This window comes from Scylla paramamosain, chromosome 29 (genome assembly GCF_035594125.1).
Source record: "Scylla paramamosain isolate STU-SP2022 chromosome 29, ASM3559412v1, whole genome shotgun sequence".
Classification (NCBI taxonomy): domain Eukaryota; kingdom Metazoa; phylum Arthropoda; class Malacostraca; order Decapoda; family Portunidae; genus Scylla; species Scylla paramamosain.
Window position 1 is genome coordinate 16148719 of NC_087179.1, and position 22958 is coordinate 16171676.

The 22958-nt window shown below is 41.3% G+C and overlaps 2 protein-coding genes across 15 annotated transcripts; one reads left to right on the forward strand and one right to left on the reverse strand.

Annotated features, from left to right (window-relative positions):
* Positions 1–287: 287 nt before the first annotated feature.
* Positions 288–17791, forward strand: LOC135115758 (threonine aspartase 1-like). 2 transcript variants are annotated; one of them, XM_064032742.1, is made up of 10 exons: positions 288–1040; positions 3163–3230; positions 3584–3701; positions 3889–4042; positions 4355–4434; positions 5086–5195; positions 5698–5854; positions 7161–7304; positions 7802–7953; positions 8094–17791. In XM_064032742.1, exons 1-10 carry the CDS (start codon positions 1013–1015, stop codon positions 8292–8294), a joined length of 1212 nt encoding a protein of 403 aa, XP_063888812.1. In that variant the 5' UTR covers positions 288–1012; the 3' UTR covers positions 8295–17791. The 2 variants fall into 2 exon arrangements, with proteins under 2 accessions (XP_063888812.1, XP_063888813.1); XM_064032743.1 differs by lacking the exon at positions 288–1040 and adding an exon at positions 1092–1336.
* On the reverse strand, positions 17707–22153 carry LOC135115756 (interleukin enhancer-binding factor 2-like). Of its 13 annotated transcripts, none has more exons than XM_064032730.1 (10): positions 22094–22113; positions 21064–21354; positions 20694–20892; positions 20402–20530; positions 20110–20278; positions 19793–19961; positions 19550–19670; positions 19277–19388; positions 18660–18827; positions 17707–18401 (listed from the first exon to the last, which is right to left on the reverse strand). In XM_064032730.1, coding segments are annotated over exons 2-10 (1218 nt in total). In that variant the 5' UTR covers positions 21066–21354; positions 22094–22113; the 3' UTR covers positions 17707–18252. The 13 variants fall into 13 exon arrangements, with proteins under 13 accessions (XP_063888800.1, XP_063888799.1, XP_063888808.1 ...); XM_064032729.1 differs by lacking the exon at positions 22094–22113 and adding an exon at positions 22066–22083; XM_064032738.1 differs by lacking the exon at positions 22094–22113 and adding an exon at positions 21866–22026 and having other exon boundaries at positions 18660–18812; positions 21130–21354.
* Positions 22154–22958: the final 805 nt, after the last annotated feature.

The window sequence follows — 22958 nt, forward strand, 5'->3', positions numbered from 1 at the left end:
TATATATATATATATATATATATATATATATATATATATATATATATATATATATATATATATATATATATCATACCTAATGTGTGTGTGTGTGTGTGTGTGTGTGTGTGTACTAATTCGGAAAGCCAGGTAAAAGGTGTCCAGAAATCGATACAGCATTTTGAGCCGGCCGGGTGGAGGCCCAGCCGCCCCTCCCACGCCGGCGTATATTTACGAGCCACGAGATAAGAATGTGAGCGGCGGCCGAGCTCTGTTAGCTGCACCTCATGTGCTCAGGTACACGTCTCGGTAAAATAATGAACCCAAGTTTCCTGTGAGCCCACAGCTCATTAGGTCTGCGGTCTGACAGCTGTCTGTGAGCTGTACTACATTTTGATGGATATTAAATATGTTAGTGGAAATCATGTATCATGTTTTGATTCAACCGCAAACAAGTTCAAAGATGATATTAATCGCTGTGGAATTAGTGGCATGCGGCCAGTATATCGTTGCAAGACATTTTAAGAGCTCATAATTTGCGTTTTTATTACCTTCATTGCATACGACCTACGATTTTTATCAGTTGCATGTACCAATCGTGAGAGAATCTTGTCGCGGCGAGGTGGTAGAGCGCGAGGGGCCGGCCAGGTGATGGATGCTGGTTAATGCGAGCAAGTTTGGGATCAATGGTGGCAGTGCTAGCTAGGCCGGGCACTGCTCCGTAGGCCGCCCCTACGCTCCTCTCCTCCTCCACACACATACACACATACACACCAAAACCAAACGGAAGGCCGCCTAAAACCTCACGAAATCGACCAAGTAGCGGGTAGCATGTGGTGGTGTGGCTGGCGGGGGCAGTGAGGGCGGCGAGGCAGTGCACGCTCCACCACCACCATGCTCTGAGACCCACGCTGCCGACCGTCTTCTGTTTACGAAGCGCGATGTAAACAAAAATCGCTGTGCGTCCTCCTCATCTTTTCTCTTCCCATCTTCATCTACCTCATGTTACAGCTCGCGGCGTAGTTGACCAGTCATGTCTGGGGTGGTGGCGGTGCATGTAGGTGAGTGTTGACCCCCGGAAAAGGCCTTTAGGGGCGCCCAGGGGGACATTCGAGCCTGGGGCATTTGGCGGGTGCTGCCCCGGGCTCGCATGGCCCCCTCGCTCCCGCTAAGGGCTTGTTTTATCCCGTATAAGAAAACCCCATAGCTTGTGCCTTTATTATGTGTGTCGTGGGTGATCTGTCTCAGTGTTGGGGGATGGTGCAGGCTGCAGGTCTCCGGGATGCTGCTCTGAGGGCTATGGACCTGAGCCACTCTGCCTGCCTGTCTCACTCCTAGGCTTAGGGTCCAGCGTAAGGTGAGTGTGAGGCTTGATTGCTCCCTCCCGTGCCCTCATTGGTGTTTTGGTGACCCTGCCAGTATGAGTTTATGATAAGTAAGTCACCCCAACCTTGGTTGTAAATTTGTGGAGTGCAGGTGTTGTAGTTGCTCCATCCCCTGGCTTGGCATCAGTGCCCCCTGCTGTGTTGGGCTTCTTGAAGTGTCATGATTGCCCAAAAAATTGTATTTATTATTAGGGATTGTGGATAATTTAAAAAACACAGGCTCTTGTTTGGAAACCAAGGGTTGCCATGCCTTGCTTGGGGTGAGGTGGTTGCACCACCCCTCACTTTTTGGGATGTCTTATGTTATTTTGACTGTCAAAAAGTGTGTAGTTACAATTTGATTAACAACAAACTCAAGAGCATGTATTGCCATGCCAGAGTAATACATTTTGGGTAGGTAGTAAGTGTGGCCAAACATCGGATGTAGAGGGCAGGTATTTATAACAAGACAGATTAACACAAAGTTTTACTGACTGAGTTTGGATGATGTGAATTTTGAGGCTTAGCAGTCTTTTCTAAAATCACTGTGAAGAGCAGGTGTGTGATGCATTGGCTACACCAGTGCTGAGTGATGCACTTTGTAGTGTTTCTGGAGATAAGATCTGTGGACCCATATTGTGTGTCATGTTTGTCCAGTTTGAACCTGCAGTCCGGTTGACAGGATAAGGATGCACCTTAGCCACTGGAGCCCATGGGCTGTGTGCAGGGTACGTGAGACTGCTGGATTTAAACTGCATGCTTTTTCGCATACTGGATAAGTGTTGTGGCGAGATCCTAGCTGTCTTTCACCAAACAATTCTTTCACTTCAGAAGACCAAAGAAATAATTATGATGAAATCAGAAAACACAGGCAGGCATGTGTCATGTTTTTTGTTGGATGTGCCGCACAGTGATTGGTGAACATGTCATCTGACAAGGAGAGTTGTGCCATTATGTTATCCTCCATATGATGTTAGGTTCATCCTCTCCCTCCCATTTCTTTATATGTTTGTAGACAGTGGATGGATAAATAAGATAAAATGCCTCACTATGTCTTCTTTCATACAAAGATGCCTTGAAGAGCACTTAGGATATAAGGGCTGAGAGGCTCTTTGGTACAGTGCTCAGCGTGTGGCCAAAAAGGTTCCAGGTTTGATCTTGGATCACATAAGTTTTTTGGTGAGAGGTGGCACTCTTAACCCTCTCACGTACCAGTAAGTTTCATATATTTTCTTACCAGTACCTCTTCTGTTGCCGGCATTTGTGGCCTCTCCATGCACTTTGTGAAACTTTTATTTAGAAGCAGTTTTCTTTCCTTTGAAACTCATAAATAGGCACATGTCATAAATCACAAGATTCACAAGAAAATTATCTTTGTGATGATCACATAAAAATTCTCTAAAAAGTAATTTCACAAATTTTTTCCCTCAAAAATAGATATGAAAGGAAAAAATGTTCACAATCTTGTAGCTCAGAACTTTTCTTGTGTGAGAGGTTTAACTCAAGTGAGCACTTTATGATCTGATATCAGCACTAACTCACTCATTTACTTAAGGGATTAGAAGATGGGAGAAACAAAAATATGATTTGTTCTAGATTTAGAGATATAATTCTTAAAGGTATTAGTGAAGCATGGCACAGAATTACATATAGAATGACACGTACATCTCTTCAATTGCAGTTATGGCAGAAGATGAATAAGCAGCTTATCAATAATCTCAATAGTCTTGTAATAATGTTTGCACTTTGCTATACTTTCGTAAAATGTGAATATCTTGACTTGGACATCAGTGTTAATATTGTGTGTATGTTTCCTCAGGAGCTGGAAGTCACTCCTCTTCCCTCAAAGGAGAATATAAAAAATTAATGAAGAATGCATGTAATCAGGTAATGTATTCTTATTCTTGCCTGTTATATATATTAAATATTTGTGGTTATTCATCTAATAAAATATACATTATGAAAAATCCATCCAAAGAATTTACTTGTATAAATTATAGGAAAATCCATCTAAAGAGGGATTATACATCCCTGTATGGGAATAGACATAGGTAATCTTTTTTCTTACAGTGCAACTTGTCTATATACAGAACAGCCTTAGTGTCATGAGAACAGCCCACAAAACTGTATGACTATGCACAGATTATGGAATAAGTTCATTCACCAGGATATTATTTTCACCAATTATGTTTGTATAAGTCATCTAGAGCACGTGTAACACCACTGGATGTACTGTACAGGCTATGGAAGTCCTGCGAGGGGGAGGGAATGCAGTGGATGCGGTGTGCACCGCTACACAGGTCTTGGAGGACTCACCGCGCACCAATGCTGGGTTTGGATCCTCCCTGACAGCTGAAGGTGAGAGTGTGTGGCATGGCTCAGAGATGAATGGTTATTGGTTTCACTTTGATGTCCTGCATAGATGTAACTGATGTGATAAGTGATTATCGTGTGTGCTTTTCAGTTTTATTCTGCAAGCAGTGTTAGTGTGGCATTTTTGTTGAAGTACACATGAATGTGTGTGTGTGTGTGTGTACTGTTGCAGGCGGCGTGGAGTGTGATGCCAGTGTGATGGACGGACACACCCTGCGGCATGGAGCGGTGGGGGCAGTGCCGGGTGTGAGGAATCCAGTGTTGTTGGCGCGGCAGATCCTGGATGCCCAGTCTCAGCCTCTCCCTGGTGGTCTTGTCCCCCCAAGGTGTGTGTTTAGTTAGTGAGGGGACAGCTCTTTGACTCAGAAAAAATTGTTCCAAAATAAATTAGTCTTCCCTCCAGTGTTTATGGTTCATCCACCACAGATATTTGATGTTTTTGTTTATCAGAGTTGCCAGTGTGGTTTTTAATGTTTACTCATTACACAGTGATTTTTATTTTGTCCTTTGTACACAATTGTTAAGTAGCTTGTGTCTGTATTCCTAGAAACAAGGTGGTGGTACCACATCATGTGTGTCATAAGGGATTACATTGTTACACATGTCAATATATAACACTTGTCTCCCTGGCTGAACAGCTTCCTGGCGGGGCCTGGGGCACAGATGTGGGCTGCCTCAAACAACGTGGAGACGTGTCAGCCCGAGGAGCTGGTGGCGGGTGAGTGGAGTTCATGGAAATTGAACTTTTTGTTAGATACTTTTATATTATTTTTTTTATAAGAATGGCAAATAGGTGGGGATTTTAAGATTTTATCATTGATACTATTGTTTTCGTGTCCTTTGACCACCCTCCCTTAAATGTAAAGAAAATTACTCATCAATATGACAGCTCCTACTTTTCATTCATGCCTTGGATCAATTTTCTTTGCATTTAACAGATCCATAATGCATTGCAATGTGCTCTGCCACTCACTTAGCACAGTGGTAGGTTAAACATGAGTTATGTGGCATGCTGCTCTCTTAATGGTGTGGCTTCACATGACCACATGATTCCATTGTTGTGCCACTTTTAAAATCAATCATTCATGAATTCCTTAATGACCTGCCATAGTTAAAAAAACTGATTGCTCTTTGACTGATTGTGTACATATTTTTCTATTGAAAACAAGTGCCAGTGTAAAAATTTAGAGATTAAATATAAATTGTTTTGTAGCCTGTTCTTGATGGGATGGAAAGGCAGTGAGGAAATTATTTGAGTAGTGCAATGGAAAAAGTAGGAAGACAGTTGTTTGCAGGGATATTTAGATGATTATTGGTTCAGAATATGAATGTAGAAGAATTTCAAGGTGATGGCACTGACTGTTTCCAGATCGGTCTCGGCGCATCCATGAGGAGAGCAGAAGGAACATACAGAGGCTAGAGGAGGGAGGAACCAAGAGGAGGAGATATGCACTGCCAGAAGAGGAAGAGGAAATGCAGGTTAGTGGGGAAAAACTTTTAATTTGTGCTACTATGAGAAGAAAGTCTTTGCATCTAGATATTCAGAAGAACTAAGAGTGAGAGTAGCAAGACATGTTTCAGTTGTGAAATTGTTGCTGGAAACTTAAGTGTAATGTGAATGTGAAGTCCTTGTTTTAGGTTTTTCTCAATTTAAAGTGAATATGAGACAAATATTTTGCTATAGTCAGACAAGAGTGTGAAAACTAAGCTTGATATTAATAGATGTCTTGTTCTTACCTTGAAATGGCAGTGTTTACTGTTTTTTTTTTTTCTCCATTTTTCTTCATTAAACAGATGGACACCAGTGTCTTTGATATTGATAGACAGCTTTTTAGGGCATTAGTGTTTCTTACTAACTTTCTTTTCTTCTTAATTGAACTCATAAACTGCAGCTTTTGTTCCCTTCCTAGAGTTGAGCACTTTACAGGTTTTTTCAGCGTGGAAGTTAATGTGAGGTGCTTGTATTATTCCATATTTGCAGGGTGGTTTGTTGGACACAGTGGGAGCGGTGTGTGTGGACAGCTCGGGCTATGTGGCGAGCGCGGTGTCCAGCGGAGGACTGCTGCTGAAGCACACGGGGCGAGTGGGTCAGGCGGCGGTGTATGGTTGTGGCTGCTGGGCTGAGAACAACTGCGATGGTAGGTGCTCCTCACAGGCTGTTGCTTATCTTCATTATAAGAAGGTTAGATAATTTTCAGTGTAGGAGGATGAATATGAGTGAAGACAATGTGCAAGTAGAAATATTTTAGGGATATTGCAGATTTTTGTGTAAATTTTAAAATCTTTCCAGAGGTTAGAGCTAGGGTGAAGGAAGCAGGAAAAGTGTTAGGAGATATGAATAGACTGTTTGAGAATAGGGCACATGAATTAAATGTAAAGAGAATATTGTATGATAGTAGTGGCTATTGCACTGTACAGTGCTGAGACTTGGAGTATGGGAGTGGCAGACAAGAAAAGATTGTAATGGAGGTAATATGTCTAAGAAGCATGTGTAGAGTAACTTGGATGTACAGAGTAGAAATGAAGTGAGAAGGAGAATGTGTGTTGTGAGACACGGCAGGACTGGCAGAGCAGTGTGTGCCGAGATGGTTCGGACATGTTGAGAGAATGGAGGATGGTAAGCTGGTGAAGAAGATAGTAAGATCAAGCGTGAGATGTGTGAATTTGCAAGGCAGGCCATGTAAGGGATGGATAGGTAGTGTGAAGAAGGCCTTAAAGGGAAGAGGACTGGCACTGGAACTTAGTAGAATGGAGAGCAGTTGTGAGTGCATGAGGAAAGATGCAACTCTGCGACATTGATAGTGTTACACAAGTGTGAGACATTCAGGTGTGGTAGGGGAGGATACTTGCTGTGAAGGAGTTTTATTCTGGACTAAACATCCAGTGTGCAGCTCATCATTGTAAAGTGAAGGCAGGAGTACTTTTTTTCTCTGTCAGGGGCCAAGGAGCTAAGAGAGTGGTGTGAATGTGAAAGTGTGTGCCTTGTCTTGCTATTTCCCTTTTTTGGTGGAGGTAGCCTTGGTTCATGTATGTGTATTTATGTATGTATGTATGTTGTAATTGCAGGTCATATAAAAGTTTATACTCATGATGTGATCCTCACATTTAAAAAATTTTAGCTGCTTATAGTTTTTTTTTTTTTTTTTTTTTTTTTTTTTTTTGCAAGGTGTCACTCCCCTTGTTTGGAAGAAGAGGAGTATGAAATTGTGTTCAGAAACTTTAAGATCTTTTAGTAATTTTGAACTAATAGAATTTTAATTATGTTCCTGGAATTATTGTGTAATGTTTCTCTGAGAATTCTTTGCTTCTCTATTTTCTTCTGAATTTAAGATCTCCAGACCACCATATTAACTTTAGGATGAACCTTTAAGGGAAGTATTGGTAATTGCACACAGAGTTATTTCCTTTCGTGAGCCAGTAACTCAAGCAGAGTATTTGTGCCAGGCAGTGGTGTCAGCATAGGGGTAAGCACCACGGGCTGCGGGGAACACCTCATCCGCACCATGTTTGCACGCCTGTGTGCCCGCGCTGCCATCTCACCAGAGCTGGGCAGCAACATCACCCATGCTGTCACTACCCATTTCCTAGGTGAGTATGTTGTCATTTATTCATTCCTGCTGTTGTAATTATAAAGCCAGTAGTTCTGTGTGTTTATGTTCTTACTGTTTTTGTTCCAGGTGTTCTCTTCCCCATTCCTCCTGTTGTCTGGCATGTGGTGGAGTCAGAGTATATCATTAGGTTATGCATGATATTGATATGGGTTCTGTGGACTATGAGGGATGTGAAGACCATAAAAACATAGTAACTGTAAAAGCTAGTCAACTTACAAGGGAAAAATTAATGATTTTCAAACTTCCATGCTTGACTTGATGTGGTTGATGTGAGGATGTATCACCATGGGTTTACCATGAGTTTCCTCATAAAGTTATTCCATGAACATTCCTCCCACACTTCCCTCCAAGTAATTGTCACCATAATGAAGTGGGTTAGGTTAGGTTGGTGGAATTTATTATGTGAGGAATTCATGTAGATAGAATTTACATGGATAGAAATATGACCAATAATTATAATTTTTTACATTTCAGAGAGTGATTTTTTGGAGGGCGTTCACCCCAGAATGGCTGGAGCGCTGATCCTGCGCTATGACCCCCAGTCTGCCGTGAGTGACCTGTACTGGCTGCATACCACCCGCACCATGGGGGTGTGCTACATGACCACCAATGACCGCAAGCCACAGGTACTCCACCACCACCTGTTTCCTGGGCATGGCAGGGAGGGATGAGGCTCAGTGGGTGTTTGTGTGAGGACAATTAAATAATTGCACTGCTTGTGTTGCATTCTATCATACTAACATTCTCCCTTCTTGTCTACCCTTAGGCCCAGTTTTCAGAACTTGCAGAGGACAAGATTGGCATGTCAGTTAATCTTCAGTGCAAGTCATTTGGAGGACACTTGCCCATTACCACCTCAGGGGAACTGCAGCCAGGGCCTTCCCACCGGGGTTTGTTGGTTCCAGGTGAGGAGGAAGAGGAGAGGGAGAAAAGTGATTCCAGTGATGAGGAAGAGGAGCCAGGATAACAGAGTCTTTGTAAGGTGGGAGAAAGGAGTTCAGCTCAGAAACACACAGGATCAAGGGGCCTCATCCCATTTGTCTACAAGGTATTACCACAATATTGTTGTTTCAGGTCAGGAGGGTTGCTGTCCATTCATCTGTTAATATGGAGGTGTCAGTGACCCTGACTCATGTTTAGGCTCGTTATCAAAGACTTTCTTCCATTTAACATTCCCATTGTCATTGGAAATATGATTGACCGCAGAATTATGGTTTGATCTGATCAGTTGTCACATAAGATAAGACAGACAGCTAAAGTGATTATGTAATGTGTTTGCTTCTGAAATTTAAGTTTTGTGTGTTCTTCCTGACTCTTGTACAAGGCCATGTCTGTGGAGTGAACCTTCTGGCTCTTCAGGGTACATAGTGCCACAGGGTTGGCATCAAGGAACATTAATGTATCTTAGGATTAAGGCTCATCACAACTGTCACTGCCAAATGTGCACAGCCACTTACCAGTATTTTCTCAGCATTTCCATAGCAACACTAATTTTCTGGAGAGTGCATTACTAGCCTGTGGTAGCTGAGGGCAGACTACCAGGCAGGCAACCATGGGATCACAGAGCTGCCCACTGATACACCATCATGGTGTGGTGGGTGGTGGTCGACATTTCCCAGGAAACATGTCTTGGCTGAGTAGGACCTTAGGAGCCTTACTGTAGGAAGTCCATCAGCACAAGGTCATGTTGAAGGATTGACTGCCATTGTTGTGTCTCACTCAAGTACCACAGGCACCTCAACTGCCACACAGGAACCAAACACTACCTCAGTTGTGCCACCAACCAACAGTCCCTCGCTGCCCTTCCCTCACCCAGCCACACATGCACACTAAGCATCTGGTAATGCTGGAGATTTACCTGCAGCATTGCTTGTATATACTTTGTACAGTCAGTCAGTCAGCTTGTACAGGCTAGTATTAGCCTACAAGTTGTTGAATAAGACTGTTTTATGCAACACCCTAGGCAGCTATTGAGGAGGGGTGAGTGGAGGTCACCGAGGGTCTGACCTGCTCAGGGTGGGCTAGCTACAGTGTATGATATAACCTCTTGCTCATGCTGCTTTGACTTGTGCTCTTATTACTCCTAAGTGAAGACCTATTTTCAAGGTCTTCATCATGCAGAGATTTTGTCTATACCTCTCAGAGTTCTCTTGAGAAATAATTTGTCTTGCAGACAAGAGACAAAGGCAACCATTATGGCAGCTGCCTCACCACAGGACTATTAGTGTTCCTGGTGCCTGGTACTGCTACATGTTATTGCTTCCCATTAGCAATTAACTAATAATAGTCATAGATTTGTATACATTCCATAGGTTGCTGATGCAGACTCGTTACTTGGTATTTTGTTGGTATGTCAGTGTGCGTGGCCGTGCATCAGCAGCCCCTCAGCAGCATCCGTGTATTGTTCCTCCTAGTCTTGCTCACCCTGAGTCCCACCAAGTGCCTGACAAACCACTTTACCTCAAAAATTTCCATAGTAACTCATTCCAGTGGACCCATATCAGGAGTTTTGTTGTGCCCTTACCTTACCAAGGGTGGAGAGGAGAGGGGTCTTGCCACTTAGCTATGTTATGAGGCTACATGTTCAGTGTTTTAAGTAGTGACAGACCCCTCCACCAATCCACTCACCATAGTCAGCCTCTGTCAGTTGTGGTTGGAATTTTACAGTGCTTATTCAGAGTACTTAATTATATTTTGTAGGAATGCTAACAGCCACTTCATAACCGGCCAAGTGTTTCTGGTTGGATGCACTTATTCCAACCACTGTCTTTGCTCATAGACAGGACCACATGTACCTTGTTTGCCCTTCAACTTTTCTATGTTCTCCTCCGTGGCTGTAGCTGTAATAGTAGTTAGTGATTGTAGACTTTCTGCTTAACTTTGTTAGTAATAAGTTTAAATTGGATAATTGGCCCTTATTGTGTGTTTAAATTTAGGTACAAAAGGTGTCTGAAAGTTCAAAGCCTGACAAAGTCTGTTGAGGACTGTGTTTGGGTGTGTTGACGCCTGCAGGGGGAGGTTCACTGCCAGCCTGCCTCTTTCAGTCTTAAGTTCAGAGGCAATGTTTCCTTCTTGCTCACAGCTTTTGAGTACATGAGTGCAGCAAAAGGCTACATAGTTCATGTAGTTAATACTTGTGATTTAATGTCTCTTACTTAACTTAATAGAAAGATTTGTCAAAAAAGAGGCCTCAGGTAAAGTGGACCTCCCTTGTTTGTTTGTAAGTAGTAATCAAATATGCCATATCACTCAGTATTGCCAGCAGACCCCCAGCCTCTGCCTGCCATGCCACTCATCCAGGAGTAAATCAGGCAGTCCCACAACAACTTCCCCCAAGAGGTGTTGGTTACCATTCTTTTCTCTTTGACAACAAAATTAGTTTTTTGTGTTTATTGTACTGAGGTGTATTTTGGAGCAGTAGTATCATTATTATGCAGCAAATAATTTAAGTTTTCCTTTGGAAGATTATGATTACTTTTGCAAACATAACTCATAGTGACTAAGCAGTAAAGAGCAGCAGTTTTGTAGTTGTTACAGTAATGATTTCAGTGAGGTAGGGGTCTGCCCCATGTTGAACAACTTACTCTTGTAAATTTCCCCATGTAACTCTTCTCTCACTGTAAGCAATGCATTATTTTTTTGTACAGGGAATCTGCAAAGTGTCAATAATGTTTGTGTGTACATGAAGTATTTCCAGTCATCCTCTCAACAGAACCAACTGCTGCTAAGCAGAGCTTGTTCATGTTGTAGATCCAAGAATTTTGAATGGTAATATACATGCTCTTTGTAGCCTAAGTAACAGAAGACTGGCTGCCTGCTGCTCTGGCTGGGGATACACTGCTGCCGAGAAGAGTGTAAACTACTCAACTTTTGGAGTTCTAAAAATGTTATAGGAAGCTGTCATCTTTTTTCAGAATTCATTGATTTTTAATATCATATTTCCATGCTTTGTGAACTTTGATAGGTCATACTCTGGCAAGTGATGGTGCATGGGCACATCACTGAGACAGCATTGTAACACACCAGGTGGGTCACGATTGCCCAAACCTTGAGTAGTTTTATCTTTCCGTGAGAGCATAGTTAATTCATATTTCATAGATTTAAGTAAGCTCATTTGTTGGTCAAATAATACTTTAGTATTGTACCTTTAATTATTTACTAGACTATTTTCTAAAAAGTAACATGTTAGTTACTGTAAATACTATTTATTGCAACTTCAGCAACATAAAGCAGCCAGCCAGTCTTGAAGGGACCAGCAAGACCAGTGATGGACAGTGTTTGACAAGGTCGGTCATGTGACTCACAGCCGATGCTCAGATCACCGCACCTTTGTTCCTGGCGGTCACTGTTGTAGGTCCAATTCCGGTGAGGGCGAGTCAGGATTGCTGGCCTTCTGGTCCCTTCTGTAGAGGCTTTGTGGACCCACATTGCTCAACCATTGACCAAATGATTCCATGCCATGTTGTTGAATCCACCTACCTCAATCAGTCAGCAATAGTAATAGACTATACCAGCTTAGAGGCACAGTTTCATATTGGAGACATAATAATGGTAGTTTTAGTGTCATGTTCTGTTATGTCCATATCATGTCTATATGGTGTTACATGAACCTTCTTTCTGATCTGAGTCAGATCTTTTCTTTTGTGAGGTCACCATGCTTGTGATTCTTTAAGACCATAAGGTTTTGAAGTTCAGTCATGTTTCAAGTTCAAACTATAATTTTAATGTGACCGTGAGTTGTGTTTTGGGTGAGTGTCGTGAGAATTGACAAGGGCTGGGGCATTAGAACTGACTACAAGCTTTTGCATTGTGGCTAAGTCTTATTTTGTTGCTGTAGATTCAGAGGGACCCCATACCTGACTGGGTAACATGTTGTATTATCTTACCCTACCTACACATGTCAGTCTTGCAGAGCAGAGCAGTGCAGCTACACTTTACCAGACCATGATTATTAACTTACATGATTTTGTATATTACGGGAAGAGAGTTAGTGTAGTTCAGGTTAGGAAACACAGAGAAAACAGTAACATAAGCATTAAAACAATTTTTTTATATAATTTATTTATACTGCCTTTAATTTTGAAATTTTGAAGAATTAATATGTAGATCTGAAGGCATGTGGTAATGAATTTTTTTTTTAAATGCAGTGAGTTGGATATTATTAGTTTTCTTTTGGTAAAAGCCAATATAAAATCATGGTAAGAATTGGAAATAATAAGCAGAGAAAATACTGAGAGCCAGTTTGATTCTACCAAGGTGAATTGAGAAAGACGTGGACAACAGAGCAATGAAGAGCCACATACGAATGTTGATGATGTAATCATAGTAACACCTCATTACTCATTGATGGAGATGGAACAAATATATCACATTTCAGTTCTCCAGCCTAAAGGTGGTGTCACACAGAGCAAATTTCTCCCAATACATTGGCCATTTTTGTTGGCTGTTGGGCAAAACAAGCTAAGTTTTGCTGGAGTGCGCAAGCTCAGCACAAATTAATTGAGCTAGTGAGGCATCATATTATACTATAGGATCACCACCACGAGTTATTCAAGAAAACTGGCAAAGAAGAGCCAGTGGAGAGAAGACAGCCTCCATGCTGACCATGGACACACCCACTGCCTCTTCTGGCACTTCTGCACTTTCATTATGTGCAGTCCAGCAGCACAATCTCTCAGTACCTCAGTATCCTTGTGATTCATTCATGTAGCTAAAGAGATGCTGGCTTGGGGTTTGTAGGTGTTGGAACAACAAGGTGTTAACACAATAGTCTAGCCCCTTTGTGATGCTAATCTTGTTGGGTTTGCAATATCACCATTGAAAAATGGCCAACATGTTGGGAATAATTTGCCTGGTGTAACGCCGCCTATGTTTCATCATTTGTGTTGGTCTGGTAAAGTGATCACCTGTACTGCAGCTCTGTGGCTGACATACCTTGCTTCAATCTGCTGATTCACCCTGACCTATACTCCAAGTACAAACTGACTGACACACTGAACTGCAAAACAAGTACAGTAAACTCCCATGTAGTCGGCAACCATGGAGATTTTGGTATGCCTGAAAATTGAACTTGCCTATTGTTTAAATATTACTCAATGCATAATTAATCTAAAACAGTCACATAATTTAACCTTTCAACACCAGTAGCAAATACTATATTTCCCAAGTATTTGTGTGTTAGGCTGAAGTTTCCCTTGATGAGAGACTAGCCAAGACAAGATGTCATGCAGTGTAGAAATTGAAAATACAGAGGAAAAGGAGAGAGAGAAAAGAAGAAAGAAAACTGTCACCAAACATGTTCTCTTAATGAAGCATTAGTACACATGGCTGTCTTTGTGATGCCTCACTCCCTCTGGCAGCATCCCCAATTGTGTTGCTGTGTATAAGTACAGCTATTTTTCAGTTAATACTATAGACATTTGTTGTGAAACTAAACTGGGAACAGTGGATGCACTGGTGTTTGATATCTATTGTAGTGTTGAATGACTTACTAATTAATATATGGAAGTATACTGTGTTGCTAATCCTTGTGACTGCATCCCCGGCAGTGTGTTGTGTGCACCAGCACTCTCACTTCAGCATGCTGATGCTCCACACTCACCCATACTTGTGGTCTCGGACTACACTAGGCTAGATCTTGTCATCTAAGAGTTTTCATAATTGTAATTTTGCATTAGAGCTATTTACTTGAATAGCTTCACTTGCTGTTCTTTTACACTCAAAGCAGTTTAGTGACTTCCTTCCTTTTGTTTATTTTAGTCAGTGGGAAGTATTCTAACACTAGTCTTTGGAAATTAATTTTAGATTATTGTCTGCTTATTTCATTGTTGTGTAAACTTACTATGAAATAATACTGAAGATAACTTTACCTCAGTGGCAGCACTGTGTGCCACACTCCCGTGGTGGAGTGTGTGCCCAGCAGGGACTGCCGCACCTGCTGGCTCACTGCTCACACCTGCAGGCCATGCTGGGTTACTTCCACAGTAACTTTCATGCTTACTTGCTTGAGTGTCATTCTTATCTTGTTATAATGAACTTAGTTGCAAAACTGATGCTTTCTGTGAAAGTATCATTTATGTAATTTCTGTTCAAAGTACAAGTTGTACTGTATCAGCAGTTTGTGTCTAGCTGAGTACTTAAGTCAAACAAGAAATTTGTGTTGCCGAGTGAATTTATTGAAAATCTTTGTTGATTAAAATTAAGTTTATCAAGTTTGTTAGTAAATTTCCGTTGAAAAACTATTGTATTAAATCAAAAGCAAGGCAAAATATGAGCAAGTTCAGTGCTTTGTCTAAATAAATTTTTATAGAATTGCTAATGCTCACCCGAAAGGTAATAATGTCTGAGTGTATTTTAAGAGTTACTGATTCCTTTTTTAATAGTAACAGTGGTCAAGTGTATTTTTATGTCGCAACTCCAGAAACTCCTCTAAGCTGGGTGCTGGTGAATCTGCCCAGCAGAGTGAGGGATTTGGCTTGCACAGGTACAAGTCAGGTACAACACCCCTTCATTGTTGATTTGTTACACACTTCTCACTTTTATAACTTTGATTGTTGTGATTTTACAGTATTAATGTTTTCAGGTTGTTTATATTTTGTCAGTGAACCATGATGTAGAACTTTTATGAGTAGTACTTTGAGCTGTGGGAACTGGACTGCATAAACATGGACAGAAAAAGTCTTCCTTAACAGTGATTAAAAGATATAAAGTTCAAATTTTCTCTAGTCATAAAAATACATTCAGTTTATTACTCCAATCAATGTATTAGTATTTTGCACCAGTGCTGATGCAGACCTTTTGCTGGAAAAACAAGTATTTTGTGTTGATATTCTGGTATTATGAGAAGTAAAGCTAATCTCCTCTTTGTTTTTTGCCTAGTAAATAAGATCATGAAAACAGAAGTTTTGTCCATGTTTGTGCACCAGACCAGTTTGTACAGCAATACACCTCTATTTCAAATTGCTACATCCAGCACTGCAGCTATTGTAGTACACTATCAGGTTTGATGCATTTGCTATTGCAGCAGTGCATTAGAACATCAAGTCAGGTATCCTCAGTGATGCTCAGGAAGGTTGCTTTTGATGAACACTTCCAGTCCTTACAGTCAGTGAATTGCAACATGTGTTCAAACTATCCATAACCATAACTCACAGATGTTTTTAGTGTTCACATTTTGAAACTTGAATAATCATGAAAGGTTAGAATCACTCCCCTGATGCAATGTGAGTACCATAAGACATTGTTCAGCATTGGACTGAATTGAAGAGATATTGCTGGTTAAAAGTGAAACCCACTGAATAACAAGACACTACCAGTATTGCACATAATTTAAAGTGTACTGGAACTGCAGCAGTTATAATTCAGAGTATAGGCCAACAGACTTCTTTGGGTGACTCCCAACTCATGCTGAAATCACACTTGCAGCTCATTTAATTCATTGCATAGACCACAAATTGGAAAGGCAGAGGATACGATTCATGTGTACCTCAGCAGGGTGTGGAATTTGCTACTTGAGACCAGTAGTGAGTGGCATAAGCGACCACACTTACTCATCCTACAGTAAGGATGCTGGACATTGTCCAATGTACTCAGTTACTTTACATTAACACTCAAATTCCTACACATCAGGCCTAAACTGTAGTTCTGTAAATGTTTAGAAAAGGTATTGCATACTAGTTCCCTGCAAAATAGCCCATGTTACACAGTACATATAGTTTAATCTCAGTGGAATGATAGATACTGTAATTTCATTGTTGTTGTTTATCCGCTGTTTTTGAAGCACCAAGTCCCTCACTCAGCCAGACCACCCACCGGCTAGTTTGACAATCCATGTCCCACCACCACCTGGCAGATGATACAACCACAGGGAAGGGAGCAGTGCACCACCTCAGTATGCAAGTTTTTATGCCCTATTTTCATAGCTTAACGTATCATGTTTAGTGATTTTTTAAAAATCACTACGTAGTTGGTAACATTACTCTGAGTAGCATGGAACTTGTGTGATGTTGTCTCCCTCACCCCTGGTGGTCATCTCCATCATGTCCATAGACCAAAGTTGTTTACACTTGTACAGTCAGTTTGCATTGCCAAGTTTTCTTTCCTTTGTTCTTCGGATGTCATGTTTGGCTGTATTTTTAATGTCTCAAAAAATTGTGTACAGTAATTCAATGGATGTATGTCACAAACAAATGATGCATAATTAGGTTTAGTGGTAAAACAAGGACTTCTATGATAAATGTGTTCAGGTTTGCAATAAAATTGATGTAAATGATAACATTAAATATTTCAGCATTACAGAAAACAAAATATTGCATTTCGTGAATAGTTAGCACGTTTTACCTTTGTTTTAGACCTTCGTAAGTGTTGGCACCACTGCCCACCAATGGCCAGTGGTGCCAAGCAGTAGTTGTCTTCTGTAGACATGGTAGAAGTCTCTGTAGATGTCTCATTCTTTTTGTAATTTCATTATTTTGGTATTGTGAATTTTTCTATTTTGCATTTGCTCTTAATAAAAACAATGGTTGACCATATGTTCATGTGCAATCCTGGATGCTGTTTTTGTGTTGCAAAATTCACTTGTAAATGAGGGGATGAGGGAACTTGTAGTTGGTGGAGCATTATGAAAGGGATGAACAGAAGATACCATTCATGACTGATGTTCTCAAGGGAGATGAAATACAAGAGTCATAAAGGTAATAGTTAAAGGTATGCTTGATTTACATCATGCTGATTGTGTTGCGGTCAGAAAACTATCACATTTCTCATTTCCTTATCTTTTTAAATGGTGTAAAATCCTTCTCTGCCACTAAGTATCCCAAATCTCTTTGGAACATATCTTTTGCAACTCATATCAAGGGAACCCTGAGGAAGTTGTACCAAGTCCCATCATGACCATAGCTGTCAGTCAACATAGGCTGTCAGTCACCACAGGATATTAAGAGAATGAAAGATTATACAGTATTCAGCATATATTCACAGATACTTCAATAAGAACAATTCTAAAGATGGTAATAATACTTACTCTTATGTAAATAAATATAAAACTGAACTATGAAGAACATCAAAAATTCACATGAATGCAAAGATGCAAACTTATGTTTTAATTTCTTCAGAACCTATAACAGACCATTTTTGTATATATTTTTGTAAAATCAAGTAGCTTCTAAAAAGCTGTTATAGAGTAATTAGTACAACTGATGATGTTTTAACAATTCCTCTTAAGACAAAATACTTTTGGTGTCACAGCAAAGCTTTGTACTGACACCAACATCTTGCAATCCAAGCTGCTGTCAAACTTTAGGGAAACTTTCACTTGTTTTAAACTGTCACTTGCTTCAGAACAGTAGTGGAAGAAAATTGCATCACTTTTGTAGGAGAGAGAGAGAGAGAGAGAGAGAGAGAGAGAGAGAGAGAGAGAGAGAGAGAGAGAGAGAGAGAGAGAGAGAGAGAGAGAGAGAGAGAGACCCATGAACTAATGCTTTTCTCTCAGCAACAACACTTCAATGACTTGATGCTGTAGCTGATTATGTATCTTTCAGTCACCAACCCCCACAGACTTTGTGGTCCAAACATGATCACTAAGACAATGACTCACCATGTACATGATTCCTTTGTCCAGTGGTGGGGACAGACTGGAGGCCATTATTAGCTAATTAAATATTAATTTAAACCTTAAAGTAAAAGTTTATTATGAAAATTAGGACTCACAAACACTGAACACCAAGATCAACACTGTTCATGCAAACTGTTACTTGTACTTAAATGTACTTTGCCAGAATGACACCATATAATACACTCGTTTGCTCCATAATCTGAACACTCTTTGACGTAACTTGTGGACCTCCAAGCCTGGCACTAGATATGAGGGAGTGGAGGGAAGGAACTGCAAGAAGGGCAGTGTCACCAGCTTACCAGTGATGCCCTCTTCAGTTGTCAGTTGTCTCCATTGGGTCATCATCTGCATCCATGTTGTCCGTGTCATCATCCTGTGGCGGCCGTTCAGGAGGCTTCTCATAGGCCTTCTCCAGTGCAGACACCACCACACCGTCCCACACTGACATCTCGCTGGCTATACCTGAGGGTGCAGCAACACACCATCAACATAATGGAGGGAAAAAAAAAAAAATTATTGGCTGTGGTTACCCAGTAACCATATCACAGGATGCTTCATGTGAGGCTTTATGTAACACATTAGTGACCAATGGTCACTTGAATCTCACACAACTAAGCTCAGTGCCAATCACCACTCAGCCACAAACACTCAGCCAACATCAACAAACACCTTTCTACTTCTATAATCTGAGTGAGTGTTAAGTGTAAGAAGTATACTCACTGGAGTTACCCTCAAGACCTAGGATCTGTTTGTAGCCACCGTGAGAGAGCACCCGCAGGAGGGTCTGGGCTGTGAGACAGACCAGGTCCTGCTGCTCCAGGGTCATGGCGGTGTGAACTCGGATGTTTCCTCCTTCACATGGATCACTGATTCCTGCCGACAAAATGCCTATCATCGCGTTGGTACCCTCAGTGCAACTGTCAACTACAGTTTAGTGTGGTCTGTGTAGATGGGTGTAAGATTTATGAGTGCCTGTGTTGTGAATGTGTCTGAGTTAATGTTTTGATGGGGGGGCCTGCACTAGACTGTGTGAGCCATTATGTAGCTATTTATCTGTCAATCTACCTTATTTCTAATGGCTCACTTCCTCTGGGAGTATCCCTCCACAAGGCTGATCCAACTACCCCTATCTTAACATTTACTTCTTGCCTTATTTGAACACTTGACCTTCTGTAGCTGTTATTATTTAAATATTCATGAAAAAGCTCCAGGAATTACATCAAGATGAATAAACAAATAAGTATCAAAGCATAAAAAGAAACTGTTCTATTTAGTTTCATTAGACAATGTTCAGACAAAAAAATATTAATTTTTCCTCAGCAGCCCTGTGTTCTCACCTGCTGACCCAGGCAGGAAGAGCCCTGCAGCAAGCAGCTGGAGACAACGACGGAATGCTGAGTTGATGGGGAGAGCTTGTCTGCTGGGGTTGTTCAGGATAGCATAATGGGCCTGTGGGATATCATAGTTGCCAATATTACATTGATTTCTTTGATTACATGCAGCTAAGATGCCTGAACAGTAACGTGTATAATAATAAGGGTTTTGGTAGAAAAAACAGCAGGATTTCTATGGATGAGGAAACAGTGAGCATCCATAGTGTGACTACTCACCAGGAGGTCCAACATCCAGGGGGACAGCGGCTCAAACCCTTCAAAGCGCCCACGGAGATCCCTTAATAGTCTTATGAGAACCTTAATGGTGGAGTGGTGTGCATTTTCCTCAAACCAACGACTGCAAAGTAAAAGATAATCTGTAGTAAAAAATCGCTCCAAGTCCACATGACTTGTTATGACCAAATTCAGAGCTACCAATATTTCTCAGGAAAAGATGGAGTATCAATCCATCCAGCCTACCTGTGTCTGATGGCTGCCAGGTGGGACTGTAGGATCTTCTGGTCAAGGTGGAGTTCTGGGTCCAGCTTTCGGAGATTCTGGTGGATGGTTGTGACCAAGACGCGAACGGTTGCTTCACTGTTGCTGATTTCAAAGCCTCTATCGTTGGGTAGCATTGTCAGCACCAGGACTGTTAAGAGGAGAGGAAACAAAGGTAAAATTAGTCTGTTGCTGAAGTCCTGATGCTTTTTCAACTAATAATAATAATAAAAACTTATCTGACAATGTAGGGCAGAAAGTGAGAGAGGGAAAGTCAACAACAGCCACTAAATACACACCTTCCTGAGGCTCCAATATGCGCAGGTCATCACACACTTTTTTCCCGAGTGCCTCCACGGCCTCTTTGGTGGGCAGTGTCTTCAGGATGACAACAATATCTGCCACATTGTGTCCTGTCATCATGGTGCCCTTCTTGTAGGAACCAACCTGACGCACCTCCTCAATTTGCTGTAAAATGACAACGGATTAGTGGGTCATCAGTAAAATCCTCTTCTGTGGTCTTCAGAAGCTCAAATTTCACAATATTTCTCCCCACCTGAACCATGCCACACAGCCAGCACCACAACTCACACAGGCATCAAAGGTCCCTGGATCAACAATGAGGTTGTCCATCACTGTCTGGATCTTTGTGACGAGGTTCAGAACTGCTGCTTGCTCTGCTGCTGTGGGGGACAGATCTGCATTTCTCTTTAGGAGTGCCTGGATAAAGAGATGATGATAAAAATTCTTGATTATATAAATGATCACAGCAGTCTGAACACAAAACACAATTTCACCGCCTTGATTAGAGATGAACAAATAAATACATCAAAACTAAAACATGATAAATATTGCCAAAGTAACATTCCACGACTACTCTCACCTGAGTGAACGCTGACTCATCTGGTGCTGCCTTCACTCTGGGGAAGGCCGACTCACACAGCACCATGTCAAAGGGAAGGCGCGGCACAAACTGCTTCATCTTGGGGCCAAAGTGGGGGCCGCCGGGTCCCATGGGGCGCATCATGCCTCCTCGCATACCTCTGCCACGACCTCTGGTCATAACCATTTCTTGCTGCTTCCTGTAATGGTGGCAACAGTTAGTCAAGGAGTTCGGGAATTGGACGCATGGACTATTTGGAGCATTTCTACCTCCAACTTCACCCATCGGACTATACTAACATTGACAGCAGAATTTTGAAAACTTTATCACCCTCTCACCACAAAATGTAAACAAACAAATATCTATTTACATGAGGGATTAGTGGGTCATGTCACTGCTTCAGCCAACCTATCATGATTCACACCCACAGGTTCACCTATTTATTTCTGAAGCCTGACGCCATCTTGTCAGTCTGTCACTGGTGACTGTCGAGGTGAAGTGTTGTCTCTTACAGACAGCGAGATCTTGATGTGCTTGTTGCGGCGAGGAGGTTAAAATGCTTGGCTAGATTTGGCTTTGAAAAGGTAGATGTTAGGCAGTAAATATATGCTTTCCACACCCTAAAACTCAGCTTTCCTGTCTGCTCCCACACACTTGTGCACTGGGAAAGGGATGAAAATAAAGGGAAATAACTTAAATATATATAACACCACTTTATCAATAACAGTTCCCTCCCCATTCCATTAGCAAAATATAATACAAAATATATATATATATATATATATATATATATATATATATATATATATATATATATATATATATATATATATATATATGAACTCGCTATGAAACTTTCTACCTAGATTAATTCAAAATAACTGAAGCTGACCATAAATAGATTCTTCATGAAACTTGAGGGATGGGATTAACCGAAAATTTATGCACGTGACAAAGGCCAGGGTGGTGCCGTGAAAGAGCAACACACAGACACACAGAGCAACACAGAGACAGATATATAACAACACACAGACTGAGAGCATTTCACAGACACACCACCACAGCCGCCCCACCAACTACAGTACCACCAGTCAAGAGGGAGAACCTAAATAATGGACAGACTAGAGAACTGAACCCCTTACCATCACCATCACATCATCACACACACTTACATGCAAAGATATCCACAGCTGGGGTCGCTGGCTGACTAAAAAAAACTACACCCTCGCACACACCGGGCGGCGCACACACACACACACACACGCACACAAACACACACACAGACAGCCCACGCCGCCACACGCACATGTACACACACGCTGGTGACTCTTGTGTGCGTGTCCTGTGTACTTAGATTCACTCTCCTGATTACCTTGAGTGCTGTGTTATTTCTAACTTACTCCGTGCTGTGACTTATAGTCCAGGAGAAGACGCTCACGCCATTAACTTACTTTTAGAAGACTGTTTGTTTTGGATTGAAAAAGTAAGACAGGTTTCGGGGACAGAAGAAGGTTGACTTGCGTGTACTGGCTGTCAAATACTTATATCAACTTGTCTGTTAGATTGTGTCATTACAGCAGTAGTCTTCAGGGCGTCATTTGAGAATTATATGAAATAAGGGGAAGTTGTGAACGTGCTCCTTCAGGATTTGTGATGTTGTCTCATTTGATTTTGTGAGCTTCCTGTTGTTGATATTGAGTATATAATTTGCCATGTTTTGCGTGTTATTATAGTTTTCCCATGATTTTTTTTTCTTGAGGTTTAAGCAAGGTGGATGAAATGACTGGCTAACTAGACAGCCTGCCAACATATAAATTCCAAGGAAAAGCGTAATAACAGACAAAAAGAGATTAATAATCTTATTAAACATGGTCATAATTTCTTTCAAAGTTGCACAATACGGAAGTTTCGATTTTTTTTTTTTTTTTTTCACACGCCCGAGTTTTGTTTAACAACAAACAGACGACACTCGAAGGTCCACGTTGTCATCCACCACCTCGCTATGCTTACTTGTGATATACCATTCAGATACTACAGGGCGAAATATCCGGCCACTTTATGACCTATATGAATAAGCCATTACACACAGCAGGTTTTTCATTAACGAAGCCCGAAGGAATGAAGATCAACGTGATGGTGTGGAGGTAGTGGTGGTGGTGGCAACATTATTGGAACCCTTTTAGAATACTACTGAGCCTTTTGACAAGAACACCTTTCCCCGGGAAATAATATATGTACTTGCGTATTACTTGACCTTTCTTGCCA

Bases quoted from the DNA above. Each gene is read 5' to 3' on its own strand.
- LOC135115758 (XM_064032742.1), top strand. From the start codon at position 1,013: ATGTCTGGGGTGGTGGCGGTGCATGTAG. The intron at 4,435-5,085 runs GTGAGTGGAGTT...GACTGTTTCCAG, and splicing joins GCCCGAGGAGCTGGTGGCGG to ATCGGTCTCGGCGCATCCAT. The intron at 7,954-8,093 runs GTACTCCACCAC...GTCTACCCTTAG, and splicing joins CCAATGACCGCAAGCCACAG to GCCCAGTTTTCAGAACTTGC.
- LOC135115756 (XM_064032730.1), bottom strand. The intron at 20,531-20,693 runs GTGAGAGTAGTC...CTCTTTATCCAG, and splicing joins ATGAGTCAGCGTTCACTCAG to GCACTCCTAAAGAGAAATGC. The intron at 19,962-20,109 runs GTGTGTATTTAG...TCCTCTTAACAG, and splicing joins CATATTGGAGCCTCAGGAAG to TCCTGGTGCTGACAATGCTA.